The following is a 24,907-nucleotide window of genomic DNA, read 5'->3' on the forward strand; positions in this document are numbered from 1 at the left end:
TTCGAAAGTAGCAGTTCTGTCACTTTCTTCACTATAACAAAAAACGACATGCCCATCATCAACATCCTTAGCATATTCAAGATTCTTGAAGAATGTGGACATTTACTTCAACTATCACGGCTTTCTTACCTGCTGCTGCCTAAGGAATGATATAAAAAGACATTTTTGTGACTATATATGCATAAAGCAGCTCAGGAGGGAGAAGATTGTCTAATATTAGCACTAGACTTTCCACGGGCTGTATTCTAGGGGGTCCTGCTTTGCCACTTCTCTGCAGTGGCACAGGCAAGTAATCCCTCCCTTGCTTGTTTTGTGTCCTTCCTCTGCAACTACGGTGAATAGACTTGCAGGTTTCAGTCTAATAGCCTATGTTCTGCAATAGCTACCTCCATTTCCAACCACCACTTACTCTACCAGTTCTGTAGTACCTATGCCTAATGTTACTTCTAAATGAACAACAAACAAGCTACATACTTTTGGTAAAGTTCCTTCTAGTAAATACTTAATCTAATCACGTTTCTCATCTTTAGACTATTCCCCAAGGATTAGACTAGATCTGCAATAATCCACAGCAGGGCTCCCAAGTGCCTCAAGCTCAAGGTGGGTCCGGGCAGCCCCATGTTGGTTTTTTTCTGCCCCCGAAGTGATGGAGCACAGACATTTATAAGTGTCACCCCTGCACACCGAGGTCAGTTACTTGCTTGACACTTTCTACACCCACTGACGCAGAGCATAAAAATGCTGAAGTACGAGTGTGCAGATTTCTAATTTGGGACATTTTGGATAGTAAAAACAGAACTGTGAGGTGAGAGAGCAGAGAAATAGATACGAGTATCCACAAGAAAGAGCTTTTTCGGTCATAGGCAACTTGTTCTTCTGAAGGATACTTATAACCGCAGATTCCTCACCTTTAGAATAGATGCCAAAGCAGTATCTTCCAAAGGGGGTTTGTGGAGTGGACTCAAACAAAAAATTTCTGTAGGATTGAATGGGCAAAATTCCCGTCTCATTGGACCTGGCTGTCAAGGCAGTCGTGCTTCGTGAACATGTCCACTGACAACCAAGTCACAGCCTGACTGTTGTCAAGAACATGTACTCTGTGCCAAAGCAGTGGGATTGACACTAGTCCTGTTGGAATGAGCCCTCAATTATTACAGAGGTTGCTTCTCGGCCAGGACAGAACAGATCTTAATGTAGAGGACTATTCACTCTAACAAAGTCTTTTTCTGCACCGCCTTACCTCACTTTGCCCAAGAGAACCCCACAAAAAGCTGATGAACCACCCATTGGCTTTTAGTATGATCAATGTAAAAGCATAAAGTTCTTTAAATGGCACCTCTCCGCCTCTTTCAAAGATCGGTGCTCCTGGTGACCTGCACATAGCCTGCCTGATCCCTGTCCCAGGCCACGAAAGGGCAGAGGTAAGTGCAGTGTGAGGTGGAGAGGCCTGATTTAGAGTTTGGTGGAGGGGTCACTCCGGCACAAATGTGATGGATATCCCGTCTGCCGAATTATGATCCCATAATAGTCTATGGACATCATAATACGTCGGATGGGATAGCAGTCCAATTGTGACAGAGTAACCTGTCCAGCAAACTGCAATTCAGGCCCAGAGTGTTTTATCGGAATCTGACTGTGTGGGATTGAAAGCGCCGGAGTGAAGCAGGATCACAGTCTCAGACAGGGTCAAGACTGTTTCAGCTCAGAGTCAGTAATTGGAATCGGCAGAGTATCTCCCTCCGGTGCCTGCGACATCAGAACCAGCGTGGATGAAAAAGGGACAGGTGCAGGTCTTGGCGCCAATACAGATGTCGGCACTGGAGTCACTGTGGAACCAGACATTGCTGTCTAGGGGCTCGCTGGAGCACTGCTGTGAAATTTTCCAAATCTAGTATGAGGCGCCTAGGGAATATTTGATAGGTGACTAAGGTAAGAAATATCTATGAATAAAAAAAACATACCACACACGAGAACTCTTTCTGCCTGTTTCAATCAGCTTTCTGAAACATCCTGAATGGAAAATAGTTATACAGTTCAGGAAAGCCTTACACACAGCTGTCTGGAACAATAACTTTCAGCACCAAGGTCAAAAACCCACAATTATCCTCACCTCAAATTATTTACTGTCAGATCAGATTCACAGTCTGCACAAACCATAACTATCTCTGCCTTCTCTAGTCAATCTTCCATTTAGCCACTAAAAGGCTGTACGTTAATAGCAGCAACTACTTTTACCTCCAAAGCTAACTATTAAAATCCACTTTACTACTTCCCTGCCAAAACACAAAAAATAGCCTTTCTCTAAAGTGTTGCAATAACCAGCAAGAGACTGGCAGCCAGAAAGAAGTCCCGGAGCTTCACCTCCTGCACTAAAAAGAATTTCATAATTTCCACATCAACCCAAAAGTCATTATTCATGGAGTAGGCCAGAAATAACTTGAAAAAATACACAACATTCTTTTCATGATGTTCCCCGCACTCCTTCAAAAAAATATACTCCAAATCATCTGAGTGCACTGTGAAAAGAGGTAGACTGCGTCTAAAAATCATGACAATAAAATGCAGTCCTTCAAAGATTTTCCCAGACAAACCAAAATCCCTGCAGAAACAGTGAAACCTCACATTTTCTGATCTATCCATGCACCAACATCATCACGCTTGAAGTGCATTAAAGCAAATTAGTACAGAGAATTCTCGCACTCAAGAGATGTCAAATATTTCTACATCCATGTTTACTTATACTGCTTGCACCATATACCAGATCATCCAATGCCCCATCCCAGATATTCTGAAACACAATTTCCTATACCATTGTCTGGCTGTACCCAGGAACCTGAATTATATTGTAAAAGAGAGGTTTTTACTGATAGCAAACATCCCAGTGAAGTATGTGGGTTCTTCATTAATGGGCATGGACATTAGTAATGTTTAATCTGAGTTGCAGGGAGGTGACAGGGCTAGGTGGCATAGGCTCCTACCCCCCCCCCACCCCCAGAGAAAACAGAGTATGCCCCTTGGTGTTCTGCATGATGAGGAAATGGTGAGAAAGTTTGTCAACTTAAGCAAAAGCCCCACAGTAGGAGTGCTGGAAGAGGGGGGAGTTCCTTCCTGTGCATGCTAGGGATGACGGGTGCAGCACAGCCTGTACAAGGGAACGCAGTCTCAGTTATATGGGTCCTCCATCTTACTCCCTATGTTGCTGATATTAGAAAGGACGTTAGAGTGGTGGAAAGTCTAGGAGAGTGGCAAACTGGGTATTGGAATTTCCTCCTTTGTCCATTTTCTGGATTTCACAGCAGAGATTTGGCAAAATGGGGCATTTGACACCCACCTAATACGTGGACCCCCTCAGTGGTGAAGAGGACATTCTGATTGCCCTCAAGGGCATACAAGACACTGGTTTCTGCTGCCAGTGGTTCAATTATGGTGGTGCTTCACCATTGCAAGTCGTGGTTATCATTCCTAAACAGAGCATCCTCCTTAAAATGTAGTCTCCAATATGACAACCTCCTTTTCATGCCAAAATACAGGAAAGCTGAAGGCAGTCAAGAAGAAATATCAATTTTTGGGCATCACAGCACCATTTTAGGTGGACAAATAGAAATTTCTCTTGTGATGATAGTATACATTATAAATATTTGGGTATCAATAGGTCTGTTAATAGTGATGGGGGAAAATATTCTGCAATTCTTCCATTCCTAACTCACCTTCCTATGATGTATGCAACACAATACATTATTGAAACCAATTTTGGGTTGCTGTATCTTTCACTTACCTGTGCCCCGTCCACCAAGAAATCTCAAAAGAAGGTAAGCTTCAACTTAAGGTAAAGCTGCATGCAAGACACCTCACACATTGCCATAAATTTAATAAAGTGAGGTCACTTTCCTGAAATGCTGTCACATAAAAACAGTATCTTTCGTGGCTTCAACTGTTACAAGGGAACACTACCTTCAAGAAAGATCTGTAAAACCTCCCTCAATGTTTGCATAGCTTAGGCAAATCAACACTATTAACGCGTCAGCTTTAAAGTTACTTTTGTGCAAGACTGTATGGGACGGGCAGCAAGCTACCCTCCAGCACGCAAGTTAAGATGGCAGGTGAGCAGGGTCTATTGTGTTCAATTTTCTAGACCTTGGATGTTGAACTTTGAAATGTTGATTAGCTACTGGGAGCAGACGGCAGAAAATGCATGCCCATTATCTCAGTGGTCATTGCATAGCTGGTAAGCCAAATAACCCAACTGTTTAGGGGACCACTAAGGACCCACTGGTTCTACCCTGTCTCTGCATCCGAGCTTGTTCAAATAAATGTTCTCTGTGGAGAAACACAAAAGCGTTCAATGGTACTGTTGGTATATCATTCATGATAGGGACAAAATAAAAATGTTCAAATTTCTGGAAGGTGCTTTAATGAGAATTAACTATGAAGAAGACTCCCACTAACACAGTTGTGGCTTATAATATTTTCGAGGTGTAGGGAAATCTAGTACAATATTTTCATTAAGAGTATGATGAAAAGGCAATGCCAGCCCTTTAAATCGCCAGAGACATGGGCTCAACCAATGGGACACCCATCTAAGGGGCTTCATGCAAATTTGCCATTACAGCTAGCTGGAAATTCAGATAAAGAAATCATTAATGTGCCAACCGATTGACCAGCGCTGAAGGTCTGGTCAGTGCATTGAAGCAAATATCTACAATCAAACACAGGTGACTGTATTCCTCTCACCATGACACAAAAAGGGAGTGAACTAACTCTGACTTTTTACCTATGTTACAACAGAAGGACCAGCATGATCTTCATTTTCAATAAGGGAAAATACCACATTTGCTCCAGAAATTGAGTCCAGGCAACCAATCATTTAAAATCAAGTATGTCTTCCTTAAAACAACCACCAAAGGTCAGCCAGAAACAAAATGAAAAGCCCATAAAGATCCAATAAGCTAATCATTGTGATAATCGTTTTAAGCCAGCCTGAGACCATAACAACTATCCAAAGTTAAGGAATGAGTTACAAACCTTTGCCTTCGGATAAGCCTTCTTTTAGTCTGATGCTGCACACCCCTTACTAACCTTTGTCCCCTTTTCCATTGTAAGGGATTTGATCTTTAATACACTAGGTAAGCAAATGAAACTCCGTATCCTCCCAATCACTGGGTCTGAAACTACTGGGTTTGAAACTTAAACAGTTGATGGCTCCATAAAATCAGTCAGCTGCTGACCATGCATAAGTCACACAATTAAATTCACAGATCACGATCTGGACACCACTTAACCAGACTTCAGTGGATTCAGCTACACCTGGTCATTCTTCCTTGCAGCACTCCTAATCTTTCTCCTGCAAGCTCAGATGGCACCCGTAGCACAGAAGAAAAATCCTAAATAACTCATACCTGCTTAAGTGCACTCACCTGTGTCCCTAATGCCTGGATATCATGCTCAAATGTTGTGTGCATCCGCTGTAGTGTTTCCACTGTATTTTGGTCTCTGCCAAGCTCTTCTGGCAGTTTCTTGTGTTTGTCCTGAATGCGTCCATAAATTTCCTTTGCATCATGGTAAAATTTGTGAAGTTCATATGAGGCAGCGAGAATTTGTGTTCTTGTATCAATTAGCTCAAGGAGGTCTGCCCAGGCTTCATTCAGACCATCCTTCCACTCAGCGATCGTGGCTGCATCAGAATGTCCAGAATTGATGAGTTCATCTGCCATGTGGTTGACTGTGTCCACCCGCTCTTGACCGATGTTTCCAGTGTCACGGGCAAATTCACGGAATCTCTCCTGTAACATCTGAAATGAAAACAAAGAAGGACCTTTAGAAAACATTTACATTTATTTTTACAACAGTGCGACCTCTAGGTAAATCATCATTTTTTACTTTTAGAATAAAAGAAACCCTTGCTTAAGGGAGCATCAGCATACGTTATGTGGAAAAAAAAACAGACATTTTCTCTTTTATTTACCTTTGGTTATGTTTTCTACCTCTAAACTCTTTGCTAAGGCTTCCTTCTCCTTATCTATTTTGGCTTACAGTATTTACACAGTAGAGGTTAATAAATAGAAACTCTATCATCAGTGTGGACGCAAATATAAATGGATGACTTTCTGTCAGAATTTACCATAACGGCATCTCCACCAGCCAAGAAAAGTCAAAACTCATGGAAAGAAATCCAGAAGCGCCTGCTCTTCACAAAGTGCAAAACTAAATTAAGACATTTTTGGAACTAAAGTGAAATCTATCATTAATATGAATAGATATGGTCACCCATAGTACATTTTATCAGGTAACTACCACTATGCATTTTGGGAGACACGTCATGTTAGTGGTAGTGTTTGCAAAAAGATATAATCTATTTTAGCCAACATTTCTTTTGACTGGCCTTTCCAACTTAGTTTCTAACTTGCACTGAAATCTCAGCTGACAGTCAAGTAATGCAACCTCACAGAGCTTTCAAAGATATGTATGAAAATCCAACTTCTATACTTTAAAATACATATTTACGTGATATGAGCACGTGTAGCTGCACAGCCAAGTGTGCTGACAGTAAATCGTATGATAACTGTGGCAAACAAACAGACATCTAACTCTGTCCATACAGGGCACACCAAGCCCAAACTTCTTCCATTCATACATGTTAGCTCTGGCATGACCATGACACTAACGGTCCACCATCAGTGGCTGCTGTACCCTAAACAAATAATGACAATAGTTGTAGTTCTCTGCTCTACTTGTATGCTCCCAACTATAACAAACAAAATTCCCTTTTATGCTCATATGTTGTACCACATCCTTCCCTTGTAATTATGGGACCTTACCCACCGTTTACTATTTCAGTAAAACTAAGCAGTCTTGGTTGAAAAGGCAATAATCTGTAAAAATCAGCACTAAATATAACAATGTTATGCAACTCATTTCTGTCTCACTACGTTTCTATAAAATTATTAATTTTTGTACCAAAACAATCAAATATTTAATAAACACATTAAACATTACATATCCAGGTTACAAACACTTTCCAATACATCAATGATTCGCACATGTACATCTGTTAACACACAGCACAATGTAAAACCTTTAAATTCAGAGCTCTGTCTATACATCAATTAATGCAAAATCAAATTTAAAAAACACGATGTTCTTAAACTATTTGCAAAATATTGTTATATTTATGGTAAATTTATACAGATTATTGCCTTTTTCAACCAAGACTGCTAAGTTTTACTCAAATAGCAAATGGTGGTTTAAGGTCCTATGGTTATAAGGACATGGTACAAAAGGGAATTTTGTTTGTTGTTTTAGTTGAGATCTACCCTTCCTATTTTTGATGGTTAAAGGTGACTGTTCTTGTGCTTAAAACTACATGAATGCTCACATTTATATATGTTGGGCAATGTACACTTTGAATAAGTCACCATCTCAGTCTTTTCCCTTTGAAGTGCTGTCCATTTCTAAAGTATTTTTCAGGTCACCATTTTCTTTATAAAACTGTGACTTGCATATGCACTTGATTGTTTTCCACATCACTTGTAGTTTCCTAAGCCATACAACAATGGAAGGGCTACAAAAATGTAGTTGTGAACACAAACATCAATCAGTACACACGGTGTTTGGATCACATGTATGTTATTACTGTTTCTCGTTAAAATTGATTTGATGCCACACTCATTACTGAGGTGCAGTGCTTAATGTGAGCAGGTGGTTTCCAGTGCTCAGCGGTTGTCACCACCTGCACTTATGACAGTCTGCCACATGGTGGCGCTGTTCATATAATTTAGAGATAAGCACAACAGCCGATATTTATTCATTTAATAAACATTAAAAAAATGTTAACAGTCCAGGCCATTCTCGAAGCTTTGGGAGCCTGGAATAGTCTGAATTGTCACACTTGTTAAGAGTGTGATGCTTATTAGTTGTGGTGGTACTGTCGTTGGCAGTGATGGCAGGTGCAATGGTGGCCGAAGCTAAAGTGTCCTCTAGGCAAGGGCCTTGGCACCTATTTTTGTACGCAGTAAGCACTGATCAGGTGTGAGAAAGAACTTTTAACCCAAATCCATGGTCAGCCACTGGATGAACCTCCCCCACTGCCACTTTTGAATAAATTACTACCACCTTAAGACAAAAAATTTATTTATAAAGTCCAATATCTATTGAGACTACTATAGACAATGTTTAATTGTGCTTGTAAAATACTGGGTTCACTTTGCTCTTTCAAAATAGCAAATGATTTTGACATTTTGTCTGTAATCTGTGGAGTACCTTTTTTCCTGAGATGCTGTACTATAGCGTCTGAATGAGAGCAGATATGTCAGCATCACAGAGTAAATGGCGATGATGATGGAATACAGACTGCCTGTAGATCAACAAATATCTAAAGACCAGCATTGTGAACCTACCATACACACATGAAAGGAAGACAATGAAGTATGCACTTTTGATAGCATTGCAAAGGCACTCACTGTCACATGTTCATAGTCCTGTCCCAGCTCATGTGATCCAGCCACCACCTCCCTCTCTGCTATCCACTGCTCCAGGTCATCCACCTCACGGTTGAGCTGGAAGAGTCGATGCCGTTCATCTAGTTTGCCTCTTCGCTCCTCTGACAAATCCTTCAGACCTGCATAGAGTTTATCGACCTGGGACTGTCGCATGCTAATGCGCTCACTACAAATAAATAGAAATGGGACCAATAAGATTCTTTCGCGAAGCGGTAAGATGAAAAAATAAAGCGTCTTCTTAGCAACATTTACCACAACATAAGCTTTAGAACACTTTTCCTAGTGAAAGGGTTGCACCAAAGTAAACTGAACCCTCTGCTTGGTTACTAGAGGAAATGTGACCCTATTATTTTAAAATAAGCAAGAAATGTAAAGGGTCTGTGTAAAACTTCAATGCAGAGGCACGCGATTTAATAAAAGCTGTACCCAAAGACTAACGACTACTCAAACCTCGAATGTTGTAGCCAAAGATTTAAAAAATAAATAAAACAAAAACATTTTAAAAAATAGGGGCATCATATGATAAGCCAAGGGTTGCCTGCAATTGCATTGCAAGACAAGACACTGAATGTTCTGTTCAGATTATTAATAAATGTTAAGATTTGCTATGTTTAGTACAGCACATTCATCATCCTGACATTTAAGAACCGGATTTAAGATAATGCCTTTTTCGTTCCGAATATTGGGATTTCCAGGTGAAGCAAATTGTGAAATACAGATTAAGAAAAACAAACCAAAGGTGCTAAAGTAGGTGACGTGTTCAAGAGTTGTCAGAGCAAACCTAGTTAACTTCCTCAGTATTGCTGATATTGTTAATGTATAACCGATTCTTATTTGTCTTCATTTTATTTAGCTGCTGTGGAGGAGAAACAGCTTATGTCTGTATTCTATAATCCGATAACTAGAGCAGGACCTATTTAAGGTGGGGTACCTCTTGTTGTAGGGGGCGGAACATTCTGAAGTGATACAGACATGATAGACCTGTCTATTAATTCACTTTCTACGAACTTATCCACTGACAATATCCACTATCTCCAGATAAAAGTCACAAGGCTGTTGCTGCATTCGTTAATGCCACATATAAACAGTGGTTCACAGTATTATCTAGGTCACAGTGGACATAAGCAGCAGGGACGCATCCAGCATTTTGTAAACCTTAAGAGTCTACAAAATGACTCCCAACAGAATGAGCTGTTTGATATGGTACATTTAAATTTGTACTTTGTAGAGCTAGCGATATGGTACGTATTACCTGTTTATTCATAACAAAAAAGCATCAATACAATAATTATTTTTAAAAAAAGACTCCTAGTGAGGCGGTGCCACTCCCTTCTCTGTCCTCTACTTCCTTGTAATGAGACCTGCTGATGGGGCATCCTTTTATCAGCCATAACTGCTATTCAGGGACCAAACCTCATGTTTTGTCAAGGGCCGCGCAAGGAGTGGGGCTATCAAACACATAACTCCCCTTTCTAGGACCATAGCTCATTTTAAGCCAAATTTTTAAGCTCCAGTAATATTAAGGTGCCCACACCTCGCTCTCCTGATGCCACAAAGAAATGTCATCTCCAGCCTTTCCTGCTGGTGTGGGAGCCGCTCTTCCTGTTAGCTGCTCTGCAGAAAGGGAGATGTGGGGCTGATTTAGTAGGCGTCGGGAAAGAATAAAAGGATTCTAGTTCCCTTGTGACTAGGCTGACTGATACACCTGCTACCGGGACCGCCCAAGATTTCTAAAACAAACTGTGAAAGCCCTTAATTTATCGATTTGTGAAAAAGAGAAACAGTTTGACAGCACACATGGAAAATATGAACCTCTCTGGGTGGCTGTCTGCCACCAACGCTCGACTCGTCTTCGAGAGCTGATGCACCGTCTCCGCATAATCTTCCACCGCCTGCTCCAAAATCTGATGCTTCTTCAACATAGACACTGCACTCTGTTCATCCTGAGGGAATTGAAAAAAATGAAAATGGTGCACTTAAATTCCCTTCTAATTTAGTCCAATTCCAGCATAAGAAGTTGAGGAAAAATGCAAAATATGCTGCCAACCACAAACAGGCCAGGCATTGAAAGTGAGATACAGATAGCCATCACCGAGGAGAAGCCCTTGCATTATCCATCTGTTGAGCAAACCTTATACAAACAATTTACTTGTTGGGGCCCTCTAGCTCACGCTTGTCATTATTTTCACATTCAGTGATGTTAAGCCATCAAAACCTTTACCTTTGCTTTCTCCTCGGACATCATGTACAGTTCCTGTTCACTCATCCATGCTTCAGCCTCTGCAGCATCAAAGTAATATTGCTGAGCCTTGTGCGATTCCTCCAGCCTCCTGTGGCGCTTCTCAGTTTCCTCAATCAAGAGGTTCCACAGCCTCTGGAGATCAGCAAGCCTTTGCTTAATAGCTTCTGCATTAAGGCTGCTATCTTTGAGAATATTTTGGCTCCTCTCGAAAATATCGTCATTCCGGTGCTGATGGCCTTGGATCTCCTTCTGAAGGGTCTGAATAGAAAAGAAAACCGAAAGTTAAAAGCGTCTGAACAGGGTGGGCTGTGCAGAAATCTAATGTATTCACACAGGTACCCACGTCTGCTAATGTAAACATGTAACCGCACTAAATAAAGAAAATACGCTCGCAAGCATACTTTTCTTTCAACAAGTGTGATCCCGCAAAAACACACTGTGATTCAAGTACGTGACAGCACAAAAGTGGGGACGTCCATCAGACTTAAATAATGTTTTACAGAATATTACACTGACAGGTTAGCTAAAGCCAAAGGAGTAGCACTTATAATTAAGATATCTTATCCATGCAGGAGGGCGTACCCAAAGAATTACTCACAGATGAAGACGGGGGTTTGAGGTGTAGTTGAGGGCTGTACCAACCCCCACACTGGCCCCAATCCAAAAAGTCAACAAATACTTTAACTCCACCATCCAACACCTTGCATAATACTAGTACTATAAAAACATTGTGTGACACTTTTTAGGTGAAAGATTTCATGATCACTCCGTTTGCTTTTGGTGATGAGAACTGCCCGTTTTGGCCTGGTACAACAATAATTTTCTGTTTAACTGTAATAGATTGAACAAGAATTTTTGCGAATCTCAACAAAGAAAGACATCAACAAATTTGATGACCGATCTTAAACCTAATAGACTGTTGTGTTACATAGAAATAATGGATTGTGCTGAATTTTAAGGCAAATTCACTAAACCAAATATTTTGCGCTCTTATGATTTCATGCAAAGTATCTGAGAACAAAATGTTCTTTGACATGATTTTCTGATGTAATTAATTGATGGTGGTCAAACAAGAATAATTCTGTAAATTTGCACATTTCTTTTCTTCCGAATGTCAGACATGTTGAGACACCCTTACTTCTCACAGCAGCTATTTGTCAGCTGGTCTATGAGGTTCAACAGTGTCTTTACCGCCAAGACCTAATCAAGATCTAGAGCACCAACACCTTGTATTAATGACCAAAGTGAGGCACATCTGGGTCCCATGTTGCTGAAACAAGAGCTGTGGAATGTTCAGCAATTCATTTGGAAAAGGCTACTTGGAAATTAGTGAAAATTTTTGTTTAATTGGAATTTCTTTTGGTAATACCCGTGTTAATCTTGCTGCTTCATAGCTTCCTTTGCCCACTGGGGAATAGTCTAGCTTTACATTGGTACTAATATTTGATGATATGTTTCCAAAAGTAAATCACACATCCGATTTCTATGTCCATTCAAATGACATTCATACTTAACACCATTTTAAAACACCTACATTTTCAAGTCTGAAACCAAGATGATTTTGGATATTTTAGTCTTTTGAAATGCAAGCCAAAGAAAGCACAGTGGAAAATACCAATTTTGATCCAAACGTGAGGTAGGCCCCCCAGAAAGATGTGTTTTCTCTTTGCATCCATTTCCTTTTTCTGTCTTCATTATTTACGACTTCGTGAGTGAAAATGGACTACCATTATAATTCCGTTCCGACCACCACAATGTGACCATCTTCAATACAATGTCAACTCTAATTAAGTGCGTAAGTTAAACCGATAATAGGAGGTCACATTGTTTGAAAAGATGAGTAATCAACTTAAAAAAGAGCAACGTGGTTGTAATGCTTCCTTTGCATCTTTATATATAGTGTAAATGCTCCATCTCCCACATAAGTGAATGTGGAAACATGTGGGGACCAGAGAGCTGCACATCGCCGTCACTTGCACAACAAATAGTTTTAGGTTCTAAACACTAAATTCTAAAGTCTTGCTGCAGAAATCTAGACCCAATAATTGAGTATAAAATTTACAATAATACCAACCCTTACTAATGAAGAAAAGCTCTCTTCGTTAAATACCTGCCTAGATGTACCTAAAATTGTTTTCTACAGTAACACTGGAGTCGTAAATGATATACAGGATTCCTCTGAACAGAAAGTCTTACGGCCTAGACCGAACCAACACCAGGTCTTGCCTGCCTCAGTTTACATGCAGATGCGTCATCAGAATTCGAGTCAACATCACCACATGCTGGCTTCAGGGGGCGCACTCTACAGGCCTCTGAAGATATTGAGAGCCAAAATCTGCAATGATCACAAATTGCCCTTTTATTTTCAGTAGTTAAGGAGAGCTATTGGCATATACTCAAGAGTATACAGATGACTAATGTTCTTTCGATACCAGTGACCACTAAATATACTTTTTAGAATAGTCGGGAAAAAACTGAGCAGTTTATGCTAGGTTCCGAGAATAAACGTGTTTCAAAGTTTGAAGCAAACCTGTATAACCGGAGCTCTGGTAAACAAGCTAGACTTCCAAGGTCCATGAGACACTGATTACATGTCACATGGCATCAGGGCCCACCTGCATCATCCCAAATCCCTCTGATTATAGTTTGTGTAAATATATGAAATGGGCTTGGTGGTTTTAGTCTAGCCCTTCGAGGGTGAATTATACCTGTTTGGGTGCCACGAGGGTTGTGCAAAAACATATCATGCCATTCAGGGGGTTTCTTTAAAGTGGAGAGTTTTTTTAGGATTGTGTATGCAAACTAGTTCTGTTCCAAATATTTGAAATGATGTGTGTCGTTCTACAAAAAATAGTAAAAGCAATCCCCACAGCATAGTTGTTGTATGGCCCACATGCTGATAGAGGCTGCCATGGTAAATTAACTCCTGCATCAGCATTAAGTTGCTTTTAAGCACTATGTCATTTATTTAGAATAACATTTCAATACGGTAATACTAATAATTGTTTACCTGATTTTTCTTGATTAGTAGTTGCACGGTTTGAAGGTTATGACCATGATCAGTAGATGTTGCAATAGGCATTCTTTCTTCAACCCACAGCTGAGAAGAGAATAAAACAGAGGCTAAGCATAAGAATTCAGAACAATGATTAGTGTGATCACAAAGTATGCCACTCAGGTGCCATATTTGGTAATGGTCAACTAAATTGAACGTTTCTGGCTTTTACAATACACTTTCTCCAACAAAGATTGAGCAAAAAAACATTCTAGGGGTTTTAATGTTGAATTAAGAGTATTCACATTTTCAATCAACCTACTTAAGATGCGCTTTGAACTGTATCTACATTTCTATAAATAACGTTTTAGGGTAGGTTTGACATTCTTAATGAATATTTAAGGTAATAAAGTGTTACACAGATTTTAACTAAAATTAATCGCAGGATAAAAAGGAATGTCCAAGTGACTTCTCTGGATGATCAATGTGCGCTATACTTACAATCTCGTCTTCCACATCCCTGTTGAACTGATGGATTTCTTTGGAGGCCAGTAGGTAATCCTTTCTCTCATTCAGAGGGGCCAGTAATTGTACAAACCTCTTCTCCACGATTACACGCTGCCCATCAACCTCATCAGTGCTCTTCCCCTCCTGACTCAGCGCTTTTGCCTGGCTTTCCAACTCTTCTATTTCCTTCTTTCGCACTTCCATCTGATTTTCTAGCATCTAAACGTAAACAGGAATCAATACATTCAATGAGTCGGACGTACAGCTTAATGCAAGACAGACATTGATTCAAAAGATATACATTCTTGTCGGGTACCAAACATTTAATTTATTGTCTGGCAACTGATATCTCAACTGCATGACACAGCAGCAACAGGCTCTCAGAGGAAATATTAGGCCTCTAAGACTGTTATCCAGAAATCTACAGTTTAGGAAAAACACAGGCACTTTGAGTTTTTTTTTTTTTTGCAATGTATTTGCTGATAAGGGTAGGCATTTTTGTGATGCTCACTGTTGAAGGTTCATGTTTAAAAAAAAAAAACACACAAAAGCCACCAATCCTTGCACCAATCTGCAGAAAGGCAATGTGTAAAGGTATAAAGGTGTATCCACCAAAGGTCAGCCCTTGTATAACTGATCTTTGTAATCAAGTATGGGCATTATCTGAGAATCCACATCAATCTGTTTCTATAGGAAATACGTCTGAACCCTAGAACCCAAATAAAAGCTCCCCTTGACTGTAAATCTGTGAAGACCATGTCATATATCAAGCAGGACATGCATTTACCAGTGTGAAATGATCTGAAAAGGCAATGCCCCAATGAAGACACACATATGACTTAGTTAGGGGAAGAGGCAGAGACTCATATAGCAAAATTAGCCATAGAGTCAATTGGTACCATGGGTTAGAAAAATAGCTGAGTCACAGAAACTAAAAGTTGTTTAAGGATAACTCACTCTGAAGGAAATTAAGGGCCTGATTTAGATATTGGCAAACAAGCTACTCACAATGGTGATGGATATTCTGCCTGCCGAAATCTAAATCCCATCATATCCAATGGGATTTAGATTTCAGCAGGCAGGATATCCGTCACTGTTGTGATGGAGTAACTCGTCCGTCAATTTCTAAATCAGGGCCTAAGACTTTAAACAGATCAATGTGCTGATATTAAAGATTGTGCTCGCTACCCATTTATAGGCTGCTTGGGTATGCTCTCTAGACAGTATTAATTGGCAAATTATTGAGCAGGTGGCACTGTGCAGGACGCATGCAAGCTTTATTGCACCAGCAGGTGGTTTTCAAATGTAGAAAAGCTCTCCTTCATCTAGACATTTCGTGCCAATCTACCTGAAATTACAATTTTGATAGAGTTTGTTTACATTTTATTTCCATTTGTTCAGTTACTTACATTGACTAAGCCTCCTCTTCACTTGCATCCAAAAGATTATGGATTTATTCAGAAATACATCAGCTCAACTGCTATGGAAATTTAGCTATCAGAGTACATAAAGTCAAAAGGGAAGTTATTCCACAAGGGGTGTCCTGCACCTCAAGACCTGTACAATGTAGTTGATAAATTAGTACACCAATATTTTGGACGTCTACTTAAGATGCTTAAACTGTGAAAACAGAGTCAATACTCTTGTATACTAGACATATTCGTATATTGTGTGTGAGCACACACAAATATACAGTATGCATTATAACTTATGAAGGATTGGCTGTATTACAAACTAACCCATAGAAAATGTGGTTTCTGGTAACCAAAAAGTAAATTTTTATACTATATGACAATTTTGTAATTCTATCAAATTTAATCACAAATGTAATCAATCCAGTTTATCAAAGCGATAGTACATTCAACACATAAAACTTTATCCAAAACAATATCTGAAATCTCATTAATGGTGAAACTCAATAAGCCAATGCCACGTTTTCCTAGGTGGTAATATTTGTAAAGGAAAAGATCTTTACAGGGCTATGGGCAGATGCCTTTTTAAGGGGCACAAACATTATGTAGTCTAAAAACAAACAGAATTCACAAAATACTACATTGTGCTTTCTGAACAAAGCAAACACATTTACAACAAATCACAACATAGAAACTTCAAAACATTATTATTAAGTTCTAGCATTGGTTAAAAAAAGATTTGCCTACCTGCTGCTTCTTGAGGAGGATGTTTACGCTAGTCAGATCCTTTCCATAGTCATCTGACTGAATCTGGCTTTCCAGCCCATGCAGCCATTTGTCTAGGTCAGCGCAGCTTTGGGTGAGTAGCTCTGCTTTATTGGCATCAAAAAGACGCTGGGCCTTGGTCTGGGTGGTGGACTCCAGTATTTCCCACATTTCATGGAGGGATGTCAACTTTTCTTTCACAATCTCCTCAGTTTCTGGTTTCTCCGCAACAAGCAACATCCCTTCCTGAAATTTAGAATACAAATATTTAACAACCTCAGAAAAAGAAAAAGAGCCTTTGTTCAACTAACCTAGTTACTGTTTCAGTTAACTAAATTGTCCATAGACTTCTCTCACAATTAAATTTTTCTGTTTTTCCCATTGCATAAAATATCCAAAAGCAAACCACTAATGTTGCAAACTAAACTTGTAAATAGGAAAAGAAACCTGTAAAGTGCACGTTGATCAACAAGGCATCTTAGTACTGAAACAACACTGTTTTGAATAAAACAGGTCTATAAGCTAAATTAACAGAATAAAAATGTCTTACCTGCTTTCCAGAAGGATGTGTAATAAATAGTATACTTGATGCCAAAGAGAAGATTGTTCTAGAGCTTTGGACGAAGGAAAGAAAGAGACCGGCAAACTGCACTGGCTTTCTTGACCCAAGGGATGTCAAAGAGTAACTGAGGGCAGGAACAAAGTGTTCTTGAAAGCTTGTATTGCTTAAGTCCAAGTGTGGATATTTTCCAGTGCCATAAAATGCTTTGCACATAGCACAAAACTTTAAAGACCATTCTTTGTTCTACTAGAAACTAAAGTACAGAGATACACACTTCCGTAACGTGCTCAAATCTTTTCTTTGCACTAGCTGCTTGAACAGCAGAATTTTAAATTCTGTGTAACTGGGGCAGAGTTAGAGATAAGTATGGAAGACTGAGGTAAAGAATACTGTAATAAGCAATTCCAGAAAGTATGCAGCTGAGACAGCCATGGCATGGTATTGTTTGGGCAGGAAAAAGGAATTATCTTCCTTAGGATTTTAATAAATGCTGAGATGATTACTGCCTTAAACTGAGCTACCAAACATAATAGATACAGGACAATTTCTAGAGATTTTACTTTAAGAGAAGGAAGTCTTGCAATCTCTCGATGCAATTGCCTAGAAGTAAGATTCGGATATCACAGCATTCAGTTGGAGAAGGTTGGAAGGTATTCAGTTCTGAACAGCAGTAGGACAATTCTTCAAATTTCCAACAATTTTAGATGGTCCAAAAGGACAGTCAACCGAGTGTCATATGCAAACTGCAAATGAGAAGACTAAGCACCCATGAGATTTAAGAGACTGTAACAAAGGCCGAATGTAGATATTAAACAACAAAGGAGATAATGAAGAACCCTGAGTGACTTCGCAAAAACAACGCCTGTGCAGTTGAACAAATTGGGGGAGCACCACATCTTGTGTGCATGCAGTTAGAAAAGAGGCAGATCAGGCTAAGACTGATCCTGAAAATCTTGCATTCTTGAAGCGTTTCAGTAGCATGTAATGGTCCACAGGACCAAACGCAGTAAATAAACCCAATAACAAGGGAGCTGTAGAATCTCCCTGAACTACATTCAGTCTAAGGCACATGCAAGGGCTGTCTAAGTGCCTCTGCCTGGCCTTAAGCCTGGCTGCCAAGGAAAAATATGGTTTCATTCTTCAAGGTAACTTGCCAATTGCTTGGCAATTTGCTGTTACAAGATTTTGCTCAATGTCGGACAACGGGTCTAATAATTTTCAATCAGGCCAAGATCTAAGTTCACTTTCTTTAACAGAGGTTTTTCATTGTCACTTTTCTAAGCTGCAGGAATAAACCCAGTTGGAAGTGATTTATTATATTTGTTAAGGGAGTTAGGTTTCACAGAGGAGAGGTGGACTTTAGCTGCCCAAGCATAGATTCCACTTTATCCAGGCTGCTGTGCATGAAGGTTAACCAGATGGTTGAGTGGAAAGTAGACTCTGCCAGAGGCAAAAATATCATTAAGAGAAGAGAGCAAATTCCTAATGCAGCAGTAGATCTTATTAATAAAAAGGTCTTTAGTGACATTCAAAGAAAGTAAAATGGCATTATAGAGGTAAGTGGATTTTGATTTTAAAAAGTTCCTTTTTTTTTGCAGCTTCTACTGCTGCTTTTCAATATCATATAACGTACACCATTTCCTTTCACAATACCTTAATGTGACACAGCTTTTTCTTCCTGAGTTTCACCTTGATGCACAATTAAAACCTCACTTACGGAGGTGTCTTAAGTGAGGGTGGAAGCCTGAAAGAATTTCTCTATTCCTTAGACGTCTTTCACAAAATTTCTCTGAAGTTTTATCTCTTAGGACTTAAAGGTGGATTTCCACAAAGGGGTAGCAGTCTGCTCTCTAATCATTGTTACATAAGGTTTGAGGGCATTGTCCATACCGGCAATTCTTGCCCTTGAGGGGATGGTGCTCTTCAAGTTGCAGACAGCAGTACAAGATCTGATAATTTATTTCTGCTGAAGTACAAGCATTGAAGTGAATTAATCAGTAATTTTCTTGTACACAAACCCAAGCAATCTCATGCCTCCTGAAGCAATTGAAACAAAACACTCACTAGTCCGGTGAGTCAAATGCACATAGCCAATGGAATAAAGTACGGACGTACTGATCGTCAGAGGAGGGAAGGAGAGTATTCAAGAGGATGTGTCGAAGTTCCATCTGTTCTCTGTATTCCTCAGACACTGACAGTAGCATCATCACATTGTCAACGTGTGAGGGAAAACCTTCCATGATAAGGCAATGAATCACCCTACATGCTTTGATGCTGTGATTATGTGAGCAGTGCAGGAGCAATGAACCAAGACCTGATTTCCTCTGCAGTACTTTGTTCAAACAGATTTCTTATACTAGTCACAGCTACCATAGCATGAAAATAAAATGAACAGATAAACGTCTAATACACACGCGTGTGGGGTAAACAGTACTAGGCAATACTGCCTGATCACCTATAAATACGCACTGTTATTCAACATACAAACTACACAGATAGGAACACGTGTGCACATTTCAGCTTTTCAAGATGTGTTATTAACACAATGGGCAAGGGCTGCCTTCTCTTAATAAACTAGTAGACACTATCCTTGTGGCGACACCTGCTTTCACAAGAAAGATGACTTCTGCCTTTAACCTCAGTCTTTCATTTGAAAGCATAGTACTTCTGTCCTCAATCAGTGGATGACTGCCAAAACTTTACAGGAGTACTTTTGATCTACACCATTACATTATTAAGGTCACAATATGGGATCTGCCACACTAGTCACAATGACTTGAGGGCATCATCAATGGGTACAATGGTTTCCTGAAAACAATCATGTGTAAAAAGGAGATTGGTTGATTCACACTTTATGGCCATTCAGTGCTGCGTTCTTTATATGACAACGGTCCTTGGCAGCTTTATCCAAATCTTCAGCACTGATATCATAGGTGGTAAGACATGCTGCATTGCTCCACTCATGTGCAACCCCTAAAGTATATGGATTGACCATTGCACATGTCAGGGTCTCAGCAAGGCAATCTTGAGAAAACAACAACTTAGCCCACAGCAAAATGGCATCCTCTTACCATACCCTCGTCATTGCAGTGTTTTAGGATTGTCAACTATTTTAGTAGGAAATGGTAGAAGGACTGTAGTATTACTGTAATACCTTCCTCACTCCAGGACATTTGAAGAAAATATCAAGATCTAGCAAGTTTTGCCACAACACTGTCCTTCTAGAGAAGTGGTTGCATCAACAAATTATGAGATATGGCAAAAGTGGACTATCCCTTAAATGTTCCACTTAGTGTATACTGAAAACACTGCTTTTTGGAGGCTGATATCCTGGAAGCTGAGACAGTATGTGTGAGACCTGGCTTTCTTCAAAAGAAAGAAACAGAAGCCAGCAATACAGCCATATGTATGCAACCTGTTTTTCCTTAAAAGAAAAGAGGAGCCAGCAAAATAACTGGTATCAATAAAACCTAACTTTCTTCAAATAAAAATTTAAATAAAAAATAAAAATCACTCAAGACACTAAATACATCTAATGCTCCCAAATAAAGCTCCTTGATAACTTAACTTAACAAGAGCTAAGAGAGTCAATCACTATTATGATATAGGGGCTGTTGGCAGAATGGAACCAGAGCGGTGCCAGAGTATGCTAGGCCATTTCTTTGAGAGTACTATGGAAACTGGTCAGAGTCTACCTGTTCCAAGACTCCGAGAAAAAAGTACAAAATAACCTAGGTAATTCTCCTTTGTCAAAGCAGTGGTGCTAAAACATCACCACAAATAGGTCACTGGAAGCCCAAAAACTGTGGAATGCCAGTCTCTTTGGTAGGGATCAGTGAGCGTGCAAAGTGAAGCATCATCTGAAAACTTGTACCATGGCACGTTTATAAGAACATGCAACTATGATTCTAAGGACGTGTTCATCAACAAACACAGAAGACCCAATTCACAAAGAACCTTTGCAGTCATGGCAGAATCGCCACACTGCAGTTTCTCATTGCAGAGATTCTGCCGCAAGTAGGGAGCCTCCTCCCCAACTGCAGGGGCTCTTTGTGAATTGGGCCCAGAATGTGCACACTGAGAAAGATATGCTTGAAAGTGGCACTTAGCACCACAGAAAATTTGGAATGCGTAGAAAAGTAAATAAAGAGATCCTTTTTAGTTCGCAGAAAGAAGGAAACTGGTAAGTAGGGGCACCCAACATTGGGCTGTCTACTGAATTTACCAATTTAGCGTATTGGGTCTGTAAAAGGAAATGCACAACTCTCTTGATGTAACAGCTGAAATGCACGCTATGCTCATGGTTGCTCTCCATCACGTGGCACCCCAAGAACAATCTTTTCCCTTTTTGATCACAAATCCATTACTCAATCCCAGATGCCAACTGCTAACACAATATAACAGCAGAGTTAAAACACCCTGTCAGTTTACTTCTTCAAACACATCTACTCCCTCTCACTCTGTAAGTGCAATGTCAGAATAAACTTGCATGATTCCCAATTTACAGCATTAAAAGGTGTGAACTGGGGATAAAGTCTATTGAAATATGTTACACTAGAGTATGGCTCCTATGAACCCAGGCCTTCCTTTACATAAGAAATTACACCTGGAACCTCGATCTGCTCAGGAACTAGTGACAATCAGCGGCAGCTCCTCCAATAGGGCGGAGGAGCATCACCCACCCCCGCCAGCAGCGGCAGCTGCACAACCTAAAAAAAACAACCAAAAAAAACAATAATAAACTTTGCTTATTATCGCTTTCATTTAAAGGGGCGGGACCACGGGGGCGACTAGCAGTGAGGAGGGACTGCACAGCACTCCCCCCTCACTGCACATGTATGTTTGGCCGGTCTCTCGGGCAGGCCAAACACACGTGCAGTGTGCTCTCCAGCCCTCAACACAGTTGTTGAGCTGGAGAGAGCCTGCACAGGTTCCCAGCCAATCCTGACGCTGCTCTTAGCAGCGTCAGGATTGGCTGCAGGGCAGGCTGGGAGCATGTGCTGCCTGCAGCAGAGGAGCTGATCAGTGCAGCGGCAGAGAAGATAAGTGTTTTTCCTTTTTATTTACTTTAATGTTTATTCCCCCTCCCCCACACGCTGCCCCGCACCTTCCGCGCCCCGCTCCTGGTGACAATTACTTTACTTATGAATAGATTTGTACAATGCAAGGCATGCTTTTAGAGTGTGAAATTAAGCTTCTTTGAACGGAAAACAGGTGATGAAATACACTGTTAAACGTAAACAGTAGCGTGTTAAAGCAACATCATATTGCGCAGAGCGTGCTAAACGATACAACCATTTGCCTTGTTTGATTTCAGGCTGGTTTGCCTACTTACCCAACTGACGTCACTTCATACAATTATTTAAAAATCGCTGCAGTGCTGCAAAACCAACTGTAGAAGTACTAACCATCACTGGCAGAAATATTGAAGAAAGCAAGATAGCAAAAAAGTGTCTGCATTAGGCAGCACAAGAACAACTAAATACATTTGACAATCAATGCACTGCGTTTATTATGTATTACCTTCTCAATTTTGTCCAGCCACTCCTTGTTGGATGCAAGTTCTGCCATAAAGGCTTGGTGTTTCAACCATTTACTGTGCAGATTTCTGGCTTCGTCGTAGGACATGTCTTGGGCTGTGAGCATCTTCTCATTGATCCAGAGGGAGAGCTTGGAAACAAGGAAATACATTGTTAGCCAGAAAAGCTCTGGTGCTTTGGAAACTCATTTCACTAAATCTTGAGGTACTTTCAAAAACATGAGGCACAGCCCAATGCACAACTAAAAATGTTTTCAACATATTCATCACTCATATAAAACTCACAAACAGAATGGTGGTGCGTGCAAAGTCATAGTAAATTGATGCATATTAACATGGAAGTGAAATTTGGGTAAACAAGTTAGATGGCTGAATACATAGGAAGGTAGAAAAACTGTATCAAGGATAATTACTCTTACGCCATCTTCGTTAGAATACCAGATCCAAGTGTTTGGAAGCTCCATCTCATTGTAACATCAATAGCTAGACTAAACCACAGACAGTAAAGATAGGAACCTGAACCCTGGTGTAAGTAGGGATAAGGGATCCATCTCTCCCCACTAAGGTATTAAAAAAGACTTCAATAATTTGGGTGCAGTGTCAAATGCCACACTGCCTGCTACAGCAATGATAACTAAATTCCTGAGAATGCACAATTCCTCATTACCATGACATCTCGATTGACTTAGCTAAGCAATCATTCTAACTTGCAGACAAGCTAACCACCCAGTGCTCATCACAAACTGCCTCAACTCTCACAATGTGCTTCCACATTTCTGGAGCTATGTCATAGAATGTTAACTTTACATTTTCTTCACCTCCCTTAAATGCATAGAGTCTTCCTATCTACTTCAAACCCCTCCTCAGCAGTGTCTCAAACGCAAACACCAAACCTAGAGGTTAACCTATTTGCACAAATGTAAGTTGTAGGAAGTTGGCTCTGTATGCACTATTTCAAAGTAAGGAATAGTATGCACAGAGTCCACGGGTTCCCCTTAGAGGTAAGATAGTGGCAAAAAGAGATAATACTAATGCTCTATTTTGTGGTAGTGTGGTCGAGCAGTAGGCTTATCAAAGGAGTAGTGTTAAGCATTTGTTGTACATACACACAGGCAATAAATGAGGAACACACACTCAGAGACAAATCCAGCCAATAGGTTTTGTTATAGAAAAATATATTTTCTTAGTTTATTTTAAGAACCACAGGTTCAAATTCTACATGTAATATCTCATTTGAAAGGTATTGCAGGTAAGTACTTTAGGAACTTTGAATAATTACAGTAGCACATATACTTTTCACATAAAACACAAATAGCTGTTTTAAAAGTGGACACTGCAATTTTCACAGTTCCTGGGGGAGGTAAAGTATTGTTAGTTTTTGCAGGTAAGTAACCCACCTACAGGGTTCAGATTTGGGTCCAAAGTAGCCCACTGTTGAGGGTTCAGAGCAACCCCAAAGTCACCACACCAGCAGCTCAGGGCCGGTCAGGTGCAGAGGTCAAAGAGGTGCCCAAAACACATAGGCTTCAATGGAGAGCAGGGGAGGGCCCCGGTTCCAGTCTGCCAGCAGGTAAGTACCCGCGTCTTCGGAGGGCAGACCAGGGGGGTTTTGTAGGGCACCGGGGGCGGGGGGGGGGGGGGGGGCAAGTTCACACAAAAAGTACACCCTCAGCGGCACTGGGGCGGCCGGGTGCAGTGTAGAAACAAGCGTCGGGTTTTCAATGTAAATCAATGGGAGACCAAGGGGTCTCTTCAGCGATGCAGGCAGGCAAGGGGGGGGCTCCTCGGGGTAGCCACCACCTGGGCAAGGGAGAGGGCCTCCTGGGGGTCACTCCTGCACTGAAGTTCCGATCCTTCAGGTGCTGGGGGCTGCGGGTGCAGGGTCTTTTCCAGCCGTCGGGATTTTTAGAGTCAGGCAGTCGCGGTCAGGGGGAGCCTGGGGATTCCTTCTGCAGGCGTCGCTGTGGGGGCGCAGGGGGGACAACTTTGGTTACTCACAGTCTCGGAGTCGCCGAGGGTCCTCCCTGAGGTGTTGGTTCTCCACCAGTCGAGTCGGGGTCGCCGGGTGCAGTGTTGCAAGTCTCACGCTTCTTGCAGGGATTTGCAGGGGTCTTTAAATCTGCTCCTCTGTAACAAAGTTGCAGTCTTTTTGGAGCAGGGCCGCTGTCCTCTGGAGTTTCTGGTCTTTCTTGAAGCAGGGCAGTCCTCTGAGGATTCAGAGGTCACTGGTCCTGGGGAAAGCGTCGCTGGAGCAGGTTTCTTTAGAAGGCAGGAGACAGGCTGGTAGGTCTGGGGCCAAAGCCGTTGGTGTCTTCTTTTCTTCTTCTGCAGGGGTCTTTCAGCTCAGCAGTCCTCTTCTTCTTGTAGTTTCAGGAATCTAAATCTTTAGG

The 24,907-nt window shown here is 40.8% G+C and overlaps 1 protein-coding gene across 4 annotated transcripts in view; it reads right to left on the reverse strand.

The window, feature by feature from the left end:
- Positions 1-24,907, reverse strand: part of SPTBN1 (spectrin beta, non-erythrocytic 1) — a 502,311-nt gene that overhangs the window by 112,969 nt on the left and 364,435 nt on the right. For all 4 annotated transcript variants that reach the window (XM_069234188.1, XM_069234189.1, XM_069234190.1 and 1 more), the window contains 8 exons: positions 22,502-22,648; positions 16,399-16,662; positions 14,234-14,458; positions 13,748-13,837; positions 10,717-10,995; positions 10,308-10,438; positions 8,457-8,661; positions 5,415-5,789 (listed from right to left, as the gene is read on the reverse strand). In XM_069234188.1, coding sequence (XP_069090289.1) covers positions 5,415-5,789; positions 8,457-8,661; positions 10,308-10,438; positions 10,717-10,995; positions 13,748-13,837; positions 14,234-14,458; positions 16,399-16,662; positions 22,502-22,648 — 1,716 coding nt within the window. The remainder of the gene's footprint in view (positions 1-5,414; positions 5,790-8,456; positions 8,662-10,307; positions 10,439-10,716; positions 10,996-13,747; positions 13,838-14,233; positions 14,459-16,398; positions 16,663-22,501; positions 22,649-24,907) is intronic.

This window comes from Pleurodeles waltl, chromosome 5 (genome assembly GCF_031143425.1).
Source record: "Pleurodeles waltl isolate 20211129_DDA chromosome 5, aPleWal1.hap1.20221129, whole genome shotgun sequence".
NCBI classification, from domain to species: domain Eukaryota; kingdom Metazoa; phylum Chordata; class Amphibia; order Caudata; family Salamandridae; genus Pleurodeles; species Pleurodeles waltl.